Source organism: Heptranchias perlo, chromosome 2 (assembly GCF_035084215.1).
Source record: "Heptranchias perlo isolate sHepPer1 chromosome 2, sHepPer1.hap1, whole genome shotgun sequence".
In the NCBI taxonomy this organism is placed as follows: domain Eukaryota; kingdom Metazoa; phylum Chordata; class Chondrichthyes; order Hexanchiformes; family Hexanchidae; genus Heptranchias; species Heptranchias perlo.
This window is the reverse complement of record NC_090326.1, coordinates 159,178,544-159,201,647: the sequence shown is the minus strand read 5'-3', so window position 1 is coordinate 159,201,647 and position 23,104 is coordinate 159,178,544. Positions and strand designations below refer to the sequence as shown.

General features: G+C 44.5%; 1 protein-coding gene across 3 annotated transcripts in view; it reads left to right on the top strand.

The window, feature by feature from the left end:
- Positions 1-23,104, top strand: part of zbtb47b (zinc finger and BTB domain containing 47b) — a 261,214-nt gene that overhangs the window by 152,717 nt on the left and 85,393 nt on the right. For all 3 annotated transcript variants that reach the window (XM_067968200.1, XM_067968192.1, XM_067968185.1), the window contains exon 2: positions 10,464-11,840. In XM_067968200.1, the coding sequence (XP_067824301.1) occupies positions 10,545-11,840 (1,296 nt within the window). In that variant the 5' untranslated portion in view covers positions 10,464-10,544. The remainder of the gene's footprint in view (positions 1-10,463; positions 11,841-23,104) is intronic.

Here is a 23,104-nt window from a genome sequence, read left to right as displayed (position 1 = left end):
AGTCTGCCTGATCGGTACCCCTGCCACTGAACTCAATATTCAGCCTCTCCATCACTGGCACTGTGGCTGCAGTATGTACAATCTACAGGATGCACTGCAGCAACTCACCAAGGTTACTTTGATAACTCCTCCCTCCCCGTGACCTCTGCCGCTAAGAAGGACTAGAATAATAATATCATGGGAACACCTTCAAGTCGCATCATGTCGTGATGTGGATGTATCTCACCGTTCCTTCGTCATTGCTAGGTCAAAATTCTGGAATTCCCTTCCTAACAGCATTGTGGGAGTGTCATCACCACAAGGACTGCAGCAGTTCAAGGAGAAGGCTCACTAACATCAAAGAAACAGGGGGGAAAAAAACAATGTACGACACTTGGTGAAAATAGCACGTACCATTTATATTAGTCCAAAAGTCAAAACGAGTCCTGTTTCTGCATTTCTTTGTCTACATATCTCTTCCGAAATCTCCTTTACACTGTTCAGCGGTTTATAATAAGTTCCTATTAGATGAACAGCTCCCTCCTTATTTCTTGACCCTAACCAAATAGGTTCAGCTTTTGCACCATTCCCTCTATCACCCTTACAATCTTGTGCTGTGATGGAAGTTTTGATTAACACTGCTGCCCACCCACCCCCCATTCTATCCCTCCTGAACATTTTCTATTAATGCTAATTTCATTACCTCCCCCCCCCCCCCCCCCCCCCATAGCAATTTGTGTCTCCAGCTCACCAATTTTATTCCGAATACTTTGTGTATTTTAGTACATGTAACACAAACTTGGCTCTGTCTGTTTAAGTAGTTTACTTTTTTAACCCCTCCTCCTAATCTATTCTCTATTACTGTCTCGTTTTATCTTATCTTTCCTACACCTTTTTCCTCGATTGCTTTCCTTTCGATTTCCTTGCCTTGTTTCCCCCCCCAACCCCCCCTGCCATATCAGCTATAACCCTTCCCCACAACAGAAGTTGCTCTCCCAATGAAGACATTGATGTCAGATCTGTTTAGGTAAAGCCCGCCTGTCCGATACGAGTAACTTCTGTTCAAGAACTGGTCCCACTGGCACAGGAATCTGAAGCCTACCTTCCTACACTATATCTTCAGTTACACATTTACCTTCTTTATCTTTCTTTTATTCTGACCAACATATGGCAACAGGAGTAATCTTGAATTTGCTACCTTGAGGTCGAACTCTTTTTTAAATCCATCTCCTAATTCCTGAAAAATTCCCTTTGCAGGACATCAATTCTTTTTCTTTCTAAGTCATTAGTTCCAGTATGAATTAAAACTTCTGGCCGTTCCTCTTCCTGCACCAAATTATTTTTTATCTGGCCCATTATAACCCTTACTCTGGCATGTGGGAGGCATCACAGTATTCAGTACTCCCATTTATAGCTACAGAAGTACCTGTCTATTCCCCCTGACTATGGAGTCTCCGAATACTACGACTGCGTTTCTTCACTTCACTTGCCCCCAACCCTTTGGCGATCACTTGATCCCATGGCGTTGTTCGTGGTTGTCATTCTCCAAGTTGTTGCCATTGTCACGGACTTCAGCTATCCTCTTATACTAAACTAATTTTTTTTCTTAAGTTTAATAAAATCAAAACACTTATGGTGGTTTAAACTGTCAAAAGTAATTTTAGACCAAGTGCACCTCGAGGCTGAACTCCTTCTGAGGCTAAATCCAACACTTGTACTCCCATTGCCTCTTGCTGCCTACCCCATCAGTGTTCTTTTGAAATAGGGTGTCCAATATTCCATTTAATGTTCAAAATATAGCCTCACCGGTGATCTGTTCACCTGATCCTTTCAACTTGTAGTCGGGTATAGAATCATAAAACAATCATAAAAAGTTGGATACAGCAAAGGCTATGGGCCCCGACAACATCCCAGCAGTAGTGCTGAAGACTTGTGCTCCAGAACTAGCTGCGCCTCCAGCCAAGCTGTTCCAGTACAGCTACAACACTGGCATCTACCCGACAATGTGGAAAATTGCCCAGGTATGTCCTGTCCACAAAAAGCAGGCCAAATCCAATCCGGCCAATTACCGCCCCATCAGTCTACTCTCAATCATCAGCAAAGTGATGGAAGGTGTCATCGACAGTGCTATCAAGCGGCACTTACTCACCAATAACCTGCTCACCGATGCTCAGTTTGGGTTCCGCCAGGACCACTCGGCTCCAGATCTCATTACAGCCTTGGTCCAAACATGGACAAAAGAGCTGAATTCCAGAGGTGAGGTGAGAGTGACTGCCCTTGACATCAAGGCAGCATTTGACCGAGTGTGGCACCAAGGAGCCCTAGTAAAATTGAAGTCAATGGGAATCAGGGGGAAAACTCTCCAGTGGCTGGAGTCATACCTAGCACAAAGGAAGATGGTAGTGGTTGTTGGAGGCCAATCATCTCAGCCCCGGGGCATTGCTGCAGGAGTTCTTCAGGGCAGTGTCCTAGGCCCAACCATCTTCAGCTGCTTCATCAATGACCTTCCCTCCATCATAAGGTCAGAAATGGGGATGTTCGCTGATGACTGCACAGTGTTCAGTTCCATTCGCAACCCCTCAGATAATGAAGCAGTCCGAGCCTGCGTTCAGCAAGACCTGGACAACATCCAGGCCTGGGCTGATAAGTGGCAAGTAACATTCGCGCCAGATAAGTGCCAGGCAATGACCATCTCCAACAAGAGAGAGTCTAACCACCTCCCCTTGACATTCAACGGCATTACCATCGCCGAATACCCCACCATCAACATCCTGGGGGTCACCATTGACCAGAAACTTAACTGGACCAGCCATATAAATACTGTGGCTACGAGAGCAGGTCAGAGGCTGGGTATTCTGCGGCGAGTGACTCACCTCCTGACTCCCCAAAGCCTTTCCACCATCTACAAGGCTCAAGTCAGGAGTGTGATGGAATACTCTCCACTTGCCTGGATGAGTGCAGCTCCAACAACACTCAAGAAGCTCGACACCATCCAAGATAAAGCAGCCCGCTTGATTGGCACCCCATCCACCACCCTAAACATTCACTCCCTTCACCACCGGCGCACTGTGGCTGCAGTGTGCACCATCCACAGGATGCACTGCAGCAACTCGCCAAGGCTTCTTTGACAGCACCTCCCAGACCCGCGACCTCTACCACCTGGAAGGACAAGAGCAGCAGGCGCATGGGAACAACACCACCTGCACGTTCCCCTCCAAGTCACACACCATCCCGACTTGGAAATATATCGCCGTTCCTTCATTGTCGCTGGGTCAAAATCCTGGAACTCCCTTCCTAACAGCACTGTGGGAGAACAGTCACCACACGGACTGCAGCGGTTCAAGAAGGTGGCTCACCACCACCTTCTCGAGGGCAATTAGGGATGGGCAATAAATGCTGGCCTCGCCAGCGACGCCCACATCCCGTGAACGAATAAAAAGAAACGATAGAGGACAGGACGAGGCCACACGGCCCATCATGCCTGTGCCAGCTCTTTGAAAGCTATCCAATTAGTCCTATTCCCCTGCTCTTCTCCCATAGCCCTGCAAATTTTTCCCCTTCAAGTAATTATCCAATTCCCTTTTGAAAGTTATTATCGAATCTGCTTCCACCACCCTTTTAGGCAGTGCATTCCAGATTATAACTCACTGCATAAAATTTTTGTTCTTTATGTTGCTTCTAGTTCTCTTGCCAATTACAGTAAATCTGTCTCCTCTGGTTACCGACCCCTCTGCCACTGGAAACAGTTTCTCCTTGTTTACTTGATCAATATCCTTAGTGATTTTGAACATCTCCATTAAATCTCCCCTGAACCTTCTCTGCGCTAAGGGGAACAACCTCAGCTTCAACAGTCTCTCCACATAACTGAAGTCCCTCATCCCTGGTATCATTCTAGTAAATCTCCTCTGCACCCTCTCTAAGGACTTGACATCCTTCCTAAAGTGCAGTGTCAAAGATGCATCCTGATATTTAATTAGCTTGGTTGATGACAGCTTCACATTGCCTAGAAACTTCAGTGATTGATCAATAATTATATCCAAATCCTTTTCCTCCTTCACCATTGATAATTTCCAAGCCTGTATAGTTAACATCAACATTGCACATGACATCTATACCCTTAAGAGGATTTAAGAATTAAACTCAGCATTTTAGCAATAACTTCATGATCAGTACAGATGGCCTTAGCATTTACAGTATGTTCTGACAGATTTTTACTCCTAAGAGAGAATTTTTGTTTCACAGAGGAAGCAGATGTGGATTTATTTTTTCTCTGTTCAGAGAAACTCTAAATTAATGTTAGATAACTGTTGATTTTATAAACACATTGACTTCCATTATATAGTCTCACAATGAGTAAATAGTCAGAAGCAAGGGCAACAAAGAAATTAGCCAGTCATTAATGCAGTTGTGAATGGGAGATTTAAAAAGAAAACTGCCCTACCAGACAAGCTGCTGCGGCCAAATATGTGGCAACTAAAGGCTATTGTACCTAGCTCAGTTGCACTGTTGGTGTTCAGAATTTGATCACTGGCAACTAATCTAGGTTTTTCATGACTTTTGTTATTTGTTTATTTTATAAGGAATCTACCATCAGTACCCCTGTATGTTGCTCTGTTCATTCTTGATTACAGGACAGATGATGGCTGATGCGCTGGAGACCAGTGGGTGTTCCTTATATCCTAGCTCAGTATTGCTTTGTTGCTTTAAATTGCAAATGGTGGCATTAAATGTAAATAGCTGAGATTCCTGTATTTGGATTTGTGCTGTATTGTCACATTGTATTTATAATGCAAATATTGCTCAGCTCAGCTAGAAACCTGACTTCAAAAGAATTAAGTGGACAATAGCAGGGACTTTCTGCAATTTTTATGATTTCTGTTCGAATTGGCTTAATGTTAAACTCTGTCTGAGAGATGATATTGAAAGAAGTGTGCAAAAATGATGCTTTTGAATATACCTGGTCATTAACCAGGAATTTGTGTTTTTTTTATTCGTTCATGGGATGTGGGTGTCACTGGCGAGGCCAGCATTTATTGCCCATCCCTAATTGCCCTTGAGAAGGTGGTGGTGAGCCGCCACCTTGAACCGTTGCAGTCCGTGTGGTGAAGGTTCTCCCACAGTGCTGTTCGGTAGGGAGTTCCAGGATTTTGACCCAGCAACGATGAAGGAACGGCGATATATTTCCAAGTCAGGATGGTGTGTGACTTGGAGGGGAACGTGCAGGTGGTGTTGTTCCCATGTACCTGCTGCCCTTGTCCTTCTAGGTGGTAGAGGTCGCGGGTTTGGGAGCTGCTGTCGAAGAAGCCTTGGCAAGTTGCTGCAGTGCATCCTGTGGATGATACACACTGCAGCCACAGTGCGCCGGTGGTGGAGGGAGTGAATGTTTAGGGTGGTGGATGGGGTGCCAATCAAGTGGGCAGCTTTGTCTTAGATGGTGTCGAGCTTCTTGAGTGTTGTTAGAGCTGTGCTCGTCCAAGTAAGTGGAGAATATTCCATCACACTCCTGACTTGTGCCTTGTAGATGGTGGAAAGGCTTTGGGGAGTCAGGAGTTGAGTCACTCGCCGCACAACACCCAGCCTCTGACCTGCTCTCGTAGCCACAGTATTTATATGGCTGGTCCAGTTAAGTTTCTGGTCAATGGTGACCCCCAGGATGTTGATGGTAATGCCGTTGAATGTCAAGGGGAGGTGGTTAGACTCTCTCTTGTTGGAGATGGTCATTGCCTGGCACTTGTCTGGCGTGAATGTTACTTGCCATTTTTTTCAGCAATGTTTATTAAAAGTAATTAACCCATTATGGGTTTTTCTAGTTATATTTGCAGTTTATATTTGCACTCTCTAGTATTTGAATTCACTATGCTTCAACTTTCTATTTAATTTGTAAATAAATATATTTTGCCTGAGCATAGTGGTTATGTTACTGGACTTGTAATCCAGAGACCTGGACTAATAATCCGGAGTCATGAGTTCAAATCCTGCCATGGCAGCTGGGGAATTTAAATTCAAATTCAATTAATTAAATAAAATCTGGAATTAAATAGTAATGGTGGCCATGAAACTACCGGATTGCCGTAAAAATCCATCTGGTTCACTAATGTCCTTTTAGGGAAGAAAACCTGCCCTCCTTACCCGGTCTGGCCTATATGTGACTCCAGACCCACAGCAATGTGGTCGATTCTTAATTGCCTTCTGAAATGGCCTAGCAAGCCACTCCAGTTTTAAAATCTCGCTTAAAAAAAGTCACAATAAAACCGGACGGACCACCCGGCATCGGACCACGAGGCACCGGACACGACAAAGGCAAACCAAGCCCAGTCGACCCTGTAAAGTCTTCCTCACGAACATCTGGGGACTTGTGCCAAAATTGGGAGAGCTGTGCCAAAATTGGGAGAGCTGTCCCACAGACTAGTCAAGCAACAGTCTGACATAGCCATACTCACAGAATCATACCTTTCAGCCAATGTCCCAGACTCTTCCATCACCATCCCTGGGTATGTCCTGTCCCACCAGCAGGACAGACCCACCAGAGGTGGCGGTACAGTGATATACAGTCAGGAGGGAGTGGCCCTGGGAGTCCTCAACATTGACTCTGGACCCCATGAAATCTCATGGCATCAGGTCAAACATGGGCAAGGAAACCTCCTGCTGATTACCACCTACCGTCCTCCCTCAGCTGATGAATCAGTCCTCCTCCATGTTGAGCACCACTTGGAGGAAGCACTGAGGGTAGCAAGGGCACAGAATGTACTCTGGGTGGGGGACTTCAATGTCCATCGCCAAGAGTGGCTCGATAGCACCACTACTGACCGAGCTGGCCGAGTCCTGAAGGACATAGCTTCTAGACTGCGCCTGCGGCAGGTGGTGAATGAGGGAAAAACTTACTTGACCTTGTCCTCACCAATCTACCTGTCGCAAATGCATCTGTCCATGACAGTATTGGTAGGAGTGACCACCGCACAGTCCTCGTGGAGACAAAGTCCCGTCTTCGCACTGAGGATACCATCCAACGTGTTGTGTGGCACTACCACCGTGCTAAATGGGATAGATTTAGAACAGATCTAGCAGCTCAAAACTGGGCATCCATGAGGCGCTGTGGGCAATCAGCAGCAGCAGAATTGTATTCCAGCACAATCTGTAACCTCCATAGCCCGGCATATTCCTCACTCTACCATTACCAACAAGCCAGGGGATCAACCCTGGCTCAATGAGGAGTGTAGAAGAGCATGCCAGGAGCAGCACCAGGCGTACCTAAAAATGAGGTGCCAACCTGGTGAAGCTACAACTCAGGATTACATGCATGCTAAACAGCGGAAGCAACATGCTATAGACAGAGCTAAGCGATTCCACAACCAACGGATCAGATCAAAGCTCTGCAGTCCTGCCACATCCAGTCGCGAATGGTGGTGGACAATTAAACAACTAACGGGGGGAGGAGGAGGCTCTGTAAACATCCCCATCCTCAACGATAGCGGAGTCCAGCACGTCAGTGCGAAAGACAAGGCTGAAACTTTTGCAACCATCTTCAGCCAGAAGTGCCGAGTGGATGATCCATCTCGGCCGTCTCCCAATATCCCCACCATCACAGAAGCCAGTCTTCGGCCAATTCGATTCACTCCACGTGATATCAAGAAACGGCTGAGTGCACTGGATACAGCAAAGGCTATGGGCCCCGACAACATCCCGACAGTTGCGCTGATGTCTTGTGCTCCAGAACTAGCTGCGCCTCTAGCCAAGCTGTTCCAGTACAGCTACAACACTGGCATCTACCTGACAATGTGGAAAACTGCCCAGGTATGTTCTGTCCACAAAAAGCAGGACAAATCCAATCCAGCCAATTACCGTCCCATCAGTCTACTCTCAATCATCAGAAAAGTGATGGAAGGTGTCGCCGACAGTGCTATCAAGCGGCACTTATTCACCAATAACCTGCTCACCGATGCTCAGTTTGGGTTCCGCCGGGATCACTCGGCTCCAGACCTCATTACAGCCTTGGTCCAAACATGGACAAAAGAGCTGAAATCCAGAGGTGAGGTGAGAGTGACTGCCCTTGACATCAAGGCAGCATTTGACCGAGTGTGGCACCAAGGAGCCCTAGTAAAATTGAAGTCAATGGGAATCAGGGGGAAAACTCTCCAGTGGCTGGAGTCATACCTAGCACAAAGGAAGATGGTAGTGGTTGTTGGAGGCCAATCATCTCAGTCCCAGGACATTGCTGCAGGAGTTCCTCAGGGCAGTGTCCTAGGCCCAACCATCTTCAGCTGCTTCATCAATGACCTTCCCTCCATCATAAGGTCAGAAATGGGGATGTTCGCTGATGATTGTACATTGTTCAGTTCCATTCGCAACCCCTCAGATAATGAAGCAGTCCAAGCCTGCGTTCAGCAAGACCTGGACAACATCCAGGCTTGGGCTGATGAGTGGCAAGTCACATTCGCTCCAGACAAGTGCCAGGTAATGACCATCTCCAACAAGAGAGAGTCGAACCACCTCCCCTTGACATTCAACGGCATTATCATTGCCGAATCCCCCACCATCAACATCCTGGGGGTTACCATTGACCAGAAACTTAACTGGACCAGCCACATAAATACTGTGGCTACAAGAGCAGGTCAGAGGCTGGGTATTCTGTGGCAAGTGACTCACCTCCTGACTCCCCAAAGCCTTTCCACCATCTACAAGGCACAAGTCAGGAGTGTGATGGAATACTCTCCACTTGCCTGAATGAGTGCAACTCCAACAACACTCAAGAAGCTTGACACCATCCAGGACAAAGCAGCCCACTTGATTGGCACCCCATCCACCGCCCTAAACATTCATTCCCTTCACCACCGGCGCACAGTGGCTGCAGTGTGTACCATCCACAGGATGCACTGCACCAACTCACCAAGGCTTCTTCGACAGCACCTCCCAAACCCGCGACCTCTACCACCTAGAAGGACAAGAGCAGCAGGTACATGGGAACACCACCACCTGCACGTTCCCCTCCAAGTCACACCCCATCCCGACTTGGAAATATATCACTGTTCCTTCATCGTCGCTGGGTCAAAATCCTGAAACTCCCTTCCGAACAGCACTGTGGGAGAACCTTCATCACACTGACTGCAGCGGTTCAAGAAGGCGGCTCACCACCACCTTCTCCAGGATAATTAGGGATGGGCAATAAATGCCGGCCTTGCCAGCGACGCCCACATCCCATGAACGAATATTAAAAAAATCTGCCACTTCGAAAGTGAGTGTAACAGCATAGCGTGAAACCACATTAAGCACTGGAAATGGAATAATTGTAACCATCTGATGCATATTTACAAGGGAAGCTTACATGAAAGGTGTAGCATGTCGTGTGTTTTCCACTTATGGGAACTGCTGCAAAACTCTTTAAGGAACAAACAGTTCTGCAAATACCTGAAATTGTAACTGCTACTTAATTTTTATTCAAACAGTGAAACCCAATGAACTGTTCTCTTGGAGTACTGAACGTATTAGGGAGCTGAATTTGCCTCGGTAGAGTTGGGTAATGACCCAGGATGTTTGTGAACTTTTCATTTCAGCTACTTTTAAAATGTGGCCGTTGCTGCAGGGCAGAGTTTTTCTAGGGTGGACGTGAGAAGGAGTAGTAAGAGCATCCCATCTAAAGCACTTTCCACAATCCCTGTTAAAGCGTTTTACATTGTTTAAGGTATGAAGGCATCCCATGGAAGTTGTCTTGACTTGTACTCAGACTTTTTTTTTTAAAGCAGCTTGGTCAGCATGCTGGAGCTGGGAAAGGTACGGAACCTGCTTTCCCACAGTGTTAGCAAAGCAGGCCTCTTCCAGGAGACCTAAGTGCATGCTTCTAATCGTGACACACTCTTTAGTTTTTATGGACATCACAATCTCGCCTACACAAACAAAAAATGCCTCTTGTCAGTTTTCCCAGAGTTGTTGTGATCAGTTTCTGAACAATCAGGATGGTGTCATCAATGCAGGTCCCAAAAGCGCAGTGTTCGGCCCTGGGTTCAATCGTTGGTCTACGCTGAGTTAGCCTTAGTGCCATGGGTTGGGAGGGGGGTGGGAAATCAGCAAGGATTCCTGCTCCCGAGTGTGTGGATGCCGATGAGAACATGGTCAGGCAACTATGATGCCCCCCATGGTCATGAAACCTGCTGACGGTCACTGGGTTCACGTGACAAATAGCCACCCGGGCGATCTACCCCGGGGATACTGATATGCAAAGCACTATTTACACCAGCAAGAGTTGGTGTGTTCAGGAGGGGGGGGGAGGACACAGATTTGCGAACAAAACACTAATGAAGTAATGAGTTAAAAAGAACCAGTATCCAAAACATTACTCCAATTTTAGTTTTGAAAAGGTTGATGGTCACTTTTTCTGGGTTGCCGTTAGCTGTCGGAGCTTTTGGATTTTAAAAAAAGCCCTTTCCCAGCTCAAAAAAAACTGAAATCTGTGCAAAGTTTTGATCTGATTTTTGTTTTCCCTTTTCTTTCAGCTGATAGTTGAAAAGACCACTGACTACCCTTCCACTGAGTATTCTCTGGTGGAGGATGTTGCCCTCCACTTTACTTGTTTGATGGACAGACTGAATGAGCAACGCCTGTTTCAGCCAGACCTGTGTGATGTAGACATTGTGTTGGTGCGGCAGAAGAATACGTTTCCTGCTCACAAAGGGGTGCTCGCGGCGTACAGCCAGTTCTTTCACTCCCTCTTCACGCAGAATAAGCAGCTCCAACGCGTCGAACTTTCACTGGAAGCACTAACGTCGCAAGGGTTTCAGCAAATCCTTAACTTTATCTACACTTCAAAGCTGCTGGTAAATGCCTGCAATGTGCAGGATGTTCTGAACGCTGCTGCAGTTCTGCAGATGAATGATATTGCCACTTCCTGTCAGGAATTAATAGATAGCCGATCCTTAAACTTGACAACGGTGGCAAGCGATATGTCGAAACAGGAAAGCCGCAGCAATCCTCTTGGCTCTCAGTTTTACCGCGAGATAAAGCAGGAGGTGGATTCGCATCCCAAAATTTATGCGAGAGAGGGCAACAATCCATACTCTGTGCGCGTGGAGGATAACACTGGGAAACAGCACTCGCCGGTGCACCCAAAACAACAGTATTACAAGGAAGAGAATGATAGCCGAACGGTGTGCAAGATTGAGGGAGATACTGAGGAGTTGGATGATGATTCGGACAGTAGGGGCTCATACAACAGGGAGCAGATCATTGTGGAGGTTAACCTTAACAACCAGACTCTGAATGTTTCTAAAGGGGCTGAGGGCATGGCTTCACCTTCAGAGGCCACAGCACTATTAGGTAGATGTCACGACGAGGAAGAGGACGATGATGAAGAGGATGACGACGATGATGAAGAGGATGATGATGACGACGATGATGATGCTGATGTTGGGGATGAAGAAGAGGATGAAGAAGAAGATGCTAGTGAGGAGGAAGAGGAAGTTGAAGAGAGTGAAGATGATGTCAATGAAGACGATAATAACCCTGATACTCCAGAAGTCAAGACTGAAAGCGGGCAAACAACTCGAAGAACAGCAAGAGCTTCGACTGCCTCCAAAGGATCAACTCCCGCAGCCCCAAGCAGGTCACGGAGACAGGCTAAACAGGAAGTGACCACTCGAGGTAGGAAGCGAAAGAAGGATTCTGATGGCTCAAATCAGAAGGTGAAAATTGAAGAGAAACAGAACTTCCCCTGCAAAAAGTGCCCCCGGGTCTTCAATAACCGCTGGTACCTAGAGAAGCACATGAATGTCACACACAGCCGTATGCAGATCTGTGATAAGTGTGGCAAGAGATTTGTTTTGGAGAGTGAGCTATCACTGCATCACCAGACTGACTGTGAGAAAAGTATTCAGGTAGGTCATTGATTTTCATTGTTGAAATCTCACTTGCCGTCACTAAATGACACTAGTTCAGATCACCCAGATCAGAAGTTAACTAATGTCTCTTCGATTTACTTCACACTTTTGGGCCCAATGTGATGCTACCTTCAGAAATCTAGTCCCAAACGTGTAGTAGGGTTTCTAGCAAAATATCAGTGCAGTGCCAGTAACAAATGGAGAACTCGCACTCATTTTTCTTTCTCCTGGCTGCTGTGCATGTATCAGGTTGGCATCTCCATACTGCTGTTGTGTCCTACAAAAGTGGTATTTATGTTTCTCTGATTTTATTACTGCTATTTTTGGTCAGAGTAATTAAAAATATAATTAATTCTTGGATCTACTTTTGGTGGTCGCTTGTATTTGGATCAAAATCTACTGCTATTAGTAACCTCTTCCCCTTCATTGCCGGAAAAAAAATCAGAGAATGGACACTAATAACTAGCCTGACTGACCATTCAACAATGTCTGTTGTGGGACAGAGGAACACCGAGTTGGAGGAACGGAGGGTTATAGAGTTTGAGGTGACTGGAAGAAGCGAGGCCATGAAGGGATTTAAATAAGAGAAGTTAAAATTGGAGATGTTAGGGTCAGGAGCCATTGTGCATCAGGAAGAACATGAGAACATCGGAACAGGAGTAGGCCATTCAGCCCCTCAAGCACGTTCCACTATTCAAATAGATCATTTGTACCTGAACCCCGCTTACCTGCCTTTGCTGCACATCCCTCGATAGCTTTACAGAAATCTGTTGATCTCAGTCTTGAAAATTTCAATTGATTCAGAATCCATAGCCTTTTAGTGGGGAGAAAGATTCCAGATTTCCAGTACCCTGGTAAGTGGGGTATGGTGAGGGATAGGAGATGAGTGGATTGTGGAGGCTGGTCAGCAGAGCATTGGAATAATAGAGTCTGAAGGTGACAAAGGCATGGATGAGGGTTTCAGTCGCAAATGGGCTGTGACCCAAGTGGCAGTAGATGATGGTACGAAGGCGGAATTTGTGATGGAGTGGATATGGGGTAATAGAGCTCAGGATCAGATGGGACGCTGAGGTCACAAACAGCCTGGTTCAACCTGAGACAGTGGAGGGGGATGGAATCAGTAGCAAGGGTACGGAGTTTGCGGCTCATCAAAGACTGGAGGTCAGACGAGCAACCTGATAGCATAAGAGGTGGGAGAGGGTCAAAAGAGAGATGGTGGAGAGGTAGAGCTGAGAGTCATCAGCACATGTGTGAAAGCTAGCCCCATGTTTTGGGATGATGTTGCAACAGGGCAACATGTAGGAGAGGAAGAGGAGGGGGGTGGGCCAAGGATAGATCCTCGGACTCCAGAAGTAACGGTGTGGGAAGAGAAACTGTTGCTGGAGATGCTCTGGCTGCCATTGGATAGGGAAGGGTGGAGCCAAACAAGGGCAGTCCCACTGAGCTGTAAAATGGAGGAGAGGCATTGAATGAGGAGGATAGTGTGGTCGACCGTGTCAAAGGCTGCACAGAGGTTGAAAAGGATGAGAAGGGGAGATGCATCATAGTCACAGAAGATGTAGTTTGTGACTTTCACTTGTTCCAATTCAGGGCTGTGGCAGGGTAGAAACCTGATTGGAGAGATTCAAAAAGGGAAGTTGGGTGTCAGCAGTTCATTGACAAAGATGTTAGTAGAGCAGGACATGGGTCTCATTGTCAAGATGAGCTCAGAGAGGGCATGGGGAGAGATCGGAGAGCACCTCGAGAAGGACACGGGATCAGGGCTAAGGAAGGGGTTCCTGATGTGAAGTTTGGCTTTGTTGGTAAGAGGAGGTGGGGGGGAAGCAAGCAGCAGAGGTAGCTGAACGGATGGTCTCGATCTTAGTGACAAAAGTCCAAAAGCTCCTCGCAAATTCATGATGGGCTTAAATGCATGAAATCAATGCAGTAAACTTAGAGATCGCAAAATCTGTCTCAAATTCTGACTGATTATCTTAGATTTAGATATATTAAGGTATAGAAACCTGATTCTACTTATAACCCAGTTATACTACACGTTTCAAGTCACTGAAGGAGTTTTGGATTCACGTCAGTACAAAATGTCTGGTGCAATTCAGGAGTGAAGTAGTTAAACTAACAGTGAAGTCTTTAAACTAATGCTGCGTCATACTTCAGTAAGTGGTGTGAGGCCACCTTGAGGATTTAGTCTCCGACCATTTTTGCTTATCAGTGGGCGCATTATGATTAGAGTTCCCAAGTGGTTTCATTTACAGTCGGAACTTTTTTATTTAAAATTTCATATTTAACCATTTTAATGTTGAAAAGGAGAACTAGCTGTCCTGTCGGTTCTACACTTAAAATTAGAAGTTTAACCAGAACTTCGTTGGAGAGTGATGCCGAGGAGATAGGCTCTGCATCGCATTCAACAAGTACCCATTCCAAGGCAGCAATAGAATTGCACTCTTCTACTCTGTATGATGGATGCAATTTTTTTTAATCAATTAATGATACTGAAATAACAATTTGACTGGGACTCTCCTGCTGTTTGCAGGTAGTGTCAGCAAATTCAAGAGGAGACTAGGTAGATATTTGACAGAGAAAGTGATTGCTATGGTATCAGTTTGGCATTATTCACATTTTGGGACCAACCAGATGGACCACAATGCTCTCCTGTTCATCCAGTATAACTGGGGTCCCCCAGACCTTAAGAGGGTTCATGAGCAGATCTCGAGGGGTTTGCGAGGTTGTCAGATTGCTGTATTTTTCAGTATTGCATAGAAAGTTACGGCACTGATGGAGGCCATTTGACCCATTGTGTCCGTGCCGGCCTTGCCAGCGACTCCCACGTTCCCGAGAATGTATAAAATAACATACCTCCTCCTAAGCAGAGTGTGAAACAAGCATTAGGTGCCTTGAATGTGCAAGTTTTAGGACCCCAAAGCAAAATGGTGTTGACCGGAAGTCACCGGTTAACGGTTTTGGCTTAGTACACAGAGGAAGAGTCAATTCTCTCTTAATTCTCAATTCGCTTTATTAACGTTATTAGATCATGTACATACCGCTTATACGTCTAGTTAGATATAGGCATGCAGTTTACAGCAGGTTATACAGTTTTATACTCAAACTAGGATTTAAACGCACACCCACTAGGTTTCCCTGACTAACACTCCGAGTGGTCACAGAATAGAAAGGATATTATATTACCCGGAAAGGAGAGATACTGCTGGCCAGGCAATTCTCTCTCTCACTCCCGACGTCGTCTCTACGTCCCTGACGTAGGGTTCCCACTTCCACGATGGTTAGTCTCCGGAGTCTCCCTCAAAAACACACACACTGGGACCAAGCCAGCAATTCTTCAGTTTTATTCCCAAGTCTGTCTTTTCGAATGATGCTGTCTTCTCTGGTTGGCTCAAAGTTGCTGGAGTGATCGATGTCATCCCCTGATTGGCTCTGTTCCAAGGGCCTAGGTAGCATCACCTCAATACTCCTTTTCTAAATAAGGACTGCTGTCTCATCACAGCTCCTTTGTCCCTGTAAGAAGCGGAACGAATTCAAACCGGTTCTGGCCAGTTCAGACCAGTGACTGAACTCCAGGTCACCCCAGTTCAAAAGTCAGTGTCTTTGTTAGCAATTCGAATTAACCTCAATAGGTTTCTGCAGCCTCTGGCCAACAATGGGCAGCTCAATTATTCCATGTCTTCAGTGGCCTTAAAGGCTCCGCCCACAAAACGGTAAATGTAAACCAGGCCCGATGCCAAAATTTGGCTGGAGCTTTTCACTGCCGTTCTCGGGCGTGCGTTCAAATTGTCTCACCCATTCCGTGCCAGGGACCAATGCCAGTCGGCTTTTCCCCCGTTGTCTTCATAGGTCATACGGTCTATATGCAGAGTTCCTTTTTGGCTGCAGGCTGGCTCTGGCAGAGGACTGTGTCGACCGTTCTATAACTGTTGGTTGGCTTTTGCTAGTTTTATAGGTTGGCCTTTACATAGAATGTACAGCACAGAAAAAGGCCATTCGGCCCAACAGGTCCATGCCAGTGTTTATGCTCCACATGTGCCCCCCTCCCAACCCTCTTCATCTAACTCTGTCAACATATCCTTCTAATCCTTTCTCCCTCATGTACTTATCTAGATTCCCCTGAAATACATCTGTGCTTTTCGTTTCAACTACTCCATGTGGTAGCAAGCTCCACATTTTAACCACTCTGGATAAAGAAGTTTCTCCTGAATTCCCTATTGGATTTATTAGTGACTATCTTATATTTCTGGTCTCCCCCGCAAGTAGAAACATCTTTATGATATATGTATTTACCAATCAATCACTTTGCAGTTTGTAAATTGCGTAGTGCTGGGGCTTTATTTTTAGGGGTATAAAAACATTTTTTTCATTAACAGCGATGTGACCAGGTAACCTGTTTTGGTGATGTTGGTTGAGGGATAAATATTTGCTAGGACACCGGAGAACACTCCCCTGCTCCTCTTCTTCAAAATAGTGCGGTGGGACCTTTTATGTCCACCTGAGAGGGCAGAGGGCCTCGGTTTAATGTCTCATCTGAAAGGCAGCACCTCCAACAGTGCAGCACTCCCTCAATACTGCACTGAAGTGTCAGTCTGGATTTTGCCCTCAAGTCCCTGGTGTGGGACTTAAACACCTGAGCCATGGCTGATATGGTGATATTTGTTGTTATTCCTGTTGCTTAATATTAATTTTTTTAAAAATCCTGCAAAAATCCTGTTTTCTTTTGGGTAGCAAACATTGTCTTTTGGAAATCAGGACATTGTGTCCATATTTGCAGGGGTTGCTCAGGCATTTGTCATATTTGCAGGAGAGTGTCTGTATTTGCATACCCCAAAATTTGAAAACCTCTGGTACATTCCTATTGAAGATTGTGGGGAGTGCACTTTTAGAGCCACAGGTCTGATCTAGTTTTGTAGCTGGCACAGTAACTTCTTAAAAAAAAATTACCCTTCAGTCGCCAAACATAGGTTACATTTCAGTTTAAACGCACACGCATCAATAGCTTCTGTTTGCATTAATCAGTGTTGCACTCTCCAATCCTTTAATCTTTTGTCATTGTTTTACCAACCCCGCTGCCATCTCTTTGGACAAATTTCTGATTTTTTTTTAATTATTAATTTCCTCAGGTTAAAATCAAAGCAAGTTCTTGGGTGAAACATTTAGTTCACATCAACGTTAATATCGAAATGGGAAATAAGATGTAGAACATGGTTGGGGTTTTCCTCTTATGCACTCACCAGCACATGATTCTAATCCCTCTCCTCTTTTCCTCCCCCCCCCCCCCCCCCCCCCCCAAAAATATATTTTGATGGACATGAAAATCACTGGCAGGTAAACGTATAAGCAGAAAGCCCCAACCTGTATTTTCAACACACAACAGCTAAGTAAATTATTGATATTATAAATGTTAAATGTGTGTGCCCATACTTTATTTTCAACTTGTATCAAGTACACTCCCTGGATCACAAATTTAGAATGTCATTCATGAGGAGACCCTTGAAATAGTGAGTGAGGTGTCGAAGTCGACACTTGATTCACCCAGTGAGTGTGTTCTCTTTCAACACCATGTAGGGTTTCCTATCTTTGTGATGTACTTGAGGCATCATGTGGTGGTTGGAGGATGTGAGGGGAGAGCGGTCAGGTTTTTGGAGGATGTAGTTTATTGCTGGACTTGGAACACTAGTATTCTCTGTTCCCTCTCTTTTCAGCAGCCCTCAGTGGGTGTGTTGACCATTGAATTTGAAGTAAATATTTAGATTTGCTCGATATGCAACTCTTTCAGAAGTTCAGTAAATGAGCCATCCATTGAAACGCTCTGACACTTTGGGGCTGACCATTTTTTGATTTTTAAAATGCATTTTTGATTCAACCTGGAGTGAGTTGACGCACCTCCTTAACTATCACTTCCTTTGTAAGCTGGTACTGAAACTTTTCTAAAAAATGACTGCATTTTGCTCAAGTTTGCTCAAGATCTCTGCTCTACTGCCCCGGTGTCCTGAGACCAGTCGCAATTGGCAGATTGTTGAAAACTGGTATCAAGAATCTTGACGTTTCTAATTATTTCATTTTTAAAAAAGAACTTTCCACACACTAATGTTCATAATTTCAATTGTAAATGATTGTATCGGTGTCATCATCTGGCCATATTCAGAATAAGCATCTATTTCTCTCCTACTCTTCAACCTTGGAGGTGTCCTGTATTATGGAGCATGACCATTCACCTCGATTTCCCAGTTTAGAAAAAAAAAGTCATTTAAAGCTGCCAAGCCCCATGCATTTTGCACATTGTGGTAGGAATTTCGGAACCCTGTACCTATTGGGTATTTTTCTTCCTGGCTTCATCGGGCATGAAGACCTTCAGGTTTCCACAGTGAATGTCAGCCTCAGGAATGTGCTTGTTTTATGTGCTCGCACTGCTGACCTTCACACGCTTGCCCCTGGGTTTGGCCTTTTGTTTTTCAGTTGGCAGGAACCTAGGGGATCAAGTACAGAGGTCAGCAAAGTTAAATATAGCATTTTTGTGTGTTCCTGCAATGAACCTCCCCTGTCACACTTTTGAATACCTTTTTGCTGTGAACAGCATTTGGATTAATTACTTCTTGTTGACAAGTAGGCTTCATTTATTCGTGCAGCTTGTCAAATTTTGTTGAAACAGTTTTGGAGCTCTGCAGTTCTTTTTTGAAATGCTTGCAGTGTCCAATAGCTTTGCAAAGCAAAAACTGTTCAAAAGTTTTGACGGGTTGCTTCAGTTTGCTGTGCTTAACCAGAGGTGGGAGAGACTTTGATTCCACCAATAACTAATAGTAACTCACTGAAATTGCACCGCTAACTGACAGTAATACTGGTAAAACTCCGATTTCCCTCAACCAACAGTAATCAATCGGGAATTAAAGAGAAAACATCTTTACCCAGAGATTGATTAGAATGTGGAACTCACTACCACGAGGAGTAGTTGAGGTGACTAGCATAGATGCATTTAAGAGGAAGCTAGATAAACACATGAGGGAGAAAAGAATTGATGGTTATGTTGATAGGCTTAAATGAAAAGGGATGGGAGGAGGCTCGTGTGGCGTATAAACACCAGCATGGAAAAGTTGGATTGAATGGCCTGTTTCTGTGCAGTAAATTCTGTATATAATATGTTGACTGTAGCATTGTGTTGCTTGTCCTCTGGTGTTGATTCTAGTTTTCACTAGAATGAAACAAACTGCTGCCCAGCATATCCAATATTTGCTTTGATTCCCTTTTTTTTATTTCTCACTTTGTTTCTACTTTTACTTTTATTTTACATTTTTTTTTCTTCATTTTTGCTGTGTGTCCGACTTCCCTCCACTTTGCAATTCTATTTCCGAACTTCTCCGCTTTCTTGCATCTCTCCTAGCCTTCAAAAGTCATCACCTTGAAATCTGCTTCTTTGACCCTTCATTCGACCACCATCCCCAATTGTTTCCCTCCTGTTTGGGTCCGACTGCCGCTTTGCACAGCATTGAAGTATCTTTTTATGTTAAATGTGTTGTACAGGTGGTAGTTATTGTGTTGCCCATATTGTTTTTCATGCAGTGTGGTGTGCGTGTCCCTGTATTAACCAAGCTCCTGGAGGTCGTGCATAATGGTTTCACATTTTAACACCTTGAATTTGAATTTTTTTTCCTGCCCTTTCCTGTTTTTTTTTCCCCCCCTTTCCCCTTGTTAATTTTGGATGCTGGGTCTGTTTGGTATAACCTACTGGCACAAAGTGCCCATTGTCTCAGTAGGATTCATGTTCTGCCTACAAGCGCAATAACTTCAAAACGCTTTATTGAGTTTGTAACCCAACTTCCTTAATGACTTCCTCTCAGAAGACCCTGAGTTCCTTTCGACAGTGGTCCTGCGAGACGCCATGTGTGTACTGACTTCTAAAATGACAGTAGGGGTTTTTGTCAAAACACTTGGGAACTTTTTGAAAATCTTCACTTAAGCATCTCATTGTGGTTAAGAGCCCGTGTAAACTAAGCAAGCATTTCTGGCTGGTAATTTACATCATTCAGAAATCGTGCTTTGAGTACAGGGTAATCGGGTGCAATCTGTGATTGCTCAGGCACTGGAGTGGGTCAATCAAAAGAAATAGAGTAAGTTGGAAGGGGAGAATTTGTAAGTTGTACTTCTGTAATACAAGTATTCAAAGAAAAGCACTGTGTAAACCAGTGGATGTTTTATCACTTATTTTATTGTTATTTGGGTGGGGCCACCTATTGACCCATTTTCTTCTTTGCACTCCCAGCTGACACATTCTGTATGTTTATTGCCTACGTTTTAAAAGCAATCAACTCAAACTTCTCAGTGATGTTTGCACTAATAACTTATTTTTAGAATCGTTTTGCCTTTCATATTTTTCACGTGGTGGAATTTTTGCTCATTTCTCTAATTTTGCAAATGCTTATATGCAACCATGGCTAACATAGCAACAAAATGGTCAGGTGTAGATTAGAGGGTTCAGTATCAACACTGGTTTGTTGTCAGATTGTTGATGTACCGAGCGGTGCATGGATCCTGATAGTGTTGATCTGTGTTGTCTCTTGTTCTCTGGGTCGGTGATTGAGATTTTAACCTAAACTGTTGCTTCAATGGACCCACAAATGGATTCCATGCTTTTTGCACGATGGCGTCCTGTATACCTTCTGTTCGACTATTGGACTGGGCAATGAATCTTAATACAGGCTCGTACTCAACGCCCTGTCCTGCTCTGAACTGGTGAATGCATTATAGAGGCATCCATGCTGTTGGTATAGCGCTGATCCTTCTGTGGAATGCTTCATTCTGGTGGTCTGTTCTTCTCTGTGCTCCTATTTGCTTGGCTAGTCTTTCTACAACTGCTTCTGAAAGACAGTCACATCATTTAAAGTTTTAGCAGGGAATTTTTATGTACCCAATTGCTGCTACCTGGCTTTTTTTTAAAGTAGATGCGGTTACCTGTTATCCACCCAATTCAGCACAGATCAAGGTTCAATCTTGAGATATTTCTGATCTGTGTAGTTTAGTATCATGCTCGGCATTGCATTTAGCTACTGAGTCACAGGGGTTACCTGATTTTTTTTATGTAAACACGTTGCATGTAGCACGTGCTTTGCTTCAGTAGCAGATGTCATCTTTACGTGTCCGTTATTAAGAGTACCTCAGTACCATCTGCTGTAAATGTTAATTGTGGACTGCTTTGTGCCACCAACAGTGAGCTCTACTACATGCCCACCAGCACTTCCTTAGTTTCTTCATTGTTGGTTTGCTGCTGACCAGTAATATCATCAGTTACTGGTCCCACTGTCTAGTAATCCTGCAGCTTTAATTGTCTCAGCCTCGTAATTATAAATACAGCTTGAAGTGATGAGCAGATGGACATTTCACCCACTAGCCATTGCCCTAGTGCCTATAAAGAAAGAACTTGCATTTATATAGCGCCTTTCACAATCTTGATGTCCCAAATGCTTTTCAACAACAACTTACATTGTATAGAGCGCCTTTAACATAGTAAAACTTCCCAAGGCGCTTCACACAAGCATTATCAAACAGCCAATTCAGTGTTCATTACAGCCAATGTAATTATTGTTATAATATAGGAAACGTGGCAGTGCATTTGCACACAGCAAGGTCCCACAAACAGCACTATGCTAAATGATCAGATAATCTGTTTTAATGATGTTGGTTGAGGGATAAATATTGGCCAGGACACCAGGAGAACTCCCCTGCTCTTCTTCAAAATAGTGCCAATTGTGGATCTTTTACGTTCATCTGAGAGGGTAGATGGGGCCTGGGTTTAATATCTCATCCGAAAGACGGCATCTCCGACAGTGCAGCACTCTCTCAGTACTGCACTGGAATGTAAGCCTGGGTTATGGGCTCAAGTCTCTGGAGTGCGCCTTGAACCCATGACCTTCTGACTGAGGCGAAAGTGATATCACTGAGCCACAGCTGATGTTGCATTGCATTTTCTTTTTGACTTCAAAAGAAGAAAATGTTGAAGCATGAATTTCAGCAAAAGTTTCAGATAAGTTATTTGCTCGAACATTGCATTGAAAAGGTGTGATGGGTAGATGGAAAAAAACATATTTCAAGTTTTGCAAGAGAAAGAGGCTTTTTGTTAGGCCACAGAACTACTAAACTGTGCGTGTGTATTACGGTGTCTCTGTAGTTTCGAATAACTAAAGTTCAAACCTTACTTTTATTTAGATAATGCAAAATATAATTTTAGCACCAATTTGTGGTGACCTCTTTTTAATCTGGAATTTTATTTCTTTGTGCAATCTCCACATAAAAGCAAATAGATGATCATCCAAGAATGATGTCAAGGCCTTGGAGAGGGTGCAGAGGAGATTTACTAGAATGATACCAGGGATGAGGGACTTCAGTTATGTGGAGAGAATGGAGAAACTGGGATTGTTCTTTTTGGAGCAGGGAAGGTTAAGGGAAGATTTAATGAAGGTGTTCAAAGTTATGAGGCGTTTTGATACATGAGAATAAAATGTTTCCACTGGTGGGTTGTCTGTAACCAGAAGACACAGATTTAAGATAATTGGCAGAAGAACCAGAGGGGAGATGAGAAATTTTGTTTACACAGTGAATTCTGATCTGGAATACTGCCTGAGGGTGGTCGAAGCAGATTCAATAGTAACTTTCAATAGGGAATTGGATATATGCTTGAAGTGGGGAAAAATGCAGGGCTATGGGGAAAGAGCAGGGGTGTGGGACTAATTGGATAGCTCTTTCAAAGAACTGGCACAATGGGCTGAATGGCCTCCATCTGTGCTGCAAGATTCTTCGTCTAAATGGGGAAAATAATTAGGCACTGTCCCTTCTTAACGTTTACACAAACTACTTCATTTTGTTCTGGTTGCATTACCATGCCCCTTTTGCTCCTGTCACCCAACTTCAAGAAAAAAATCTTCCTCCCCCTTTGTTTTATTGCATTTTATTGCTTTGTTTCATTGTCGTTTATATCTGTTACAAGTTTTTTTTTCTTTCTCCACCCACAACTCCCTATGACTGTCCCACAGTTTTGGCGTTGGCATTGAAGCCTACAAATTGTTGTTCGTGCACTATCTAGGAGTTAACTGTCGATTATTTAGAGGTTTCTGGCACTCCTGGTTTGTACACAGTTTTGTTGCTTCTAGTATATTAGCTAATATATGGGAAGTCTGTCCTGCACATTGGGCCAGCCAATGAGAAGAAAGCAATACTGATCTCAACTTGGTGTGATATGGTGCCAATTATATCTGTGGGGATAACTGTTCTGT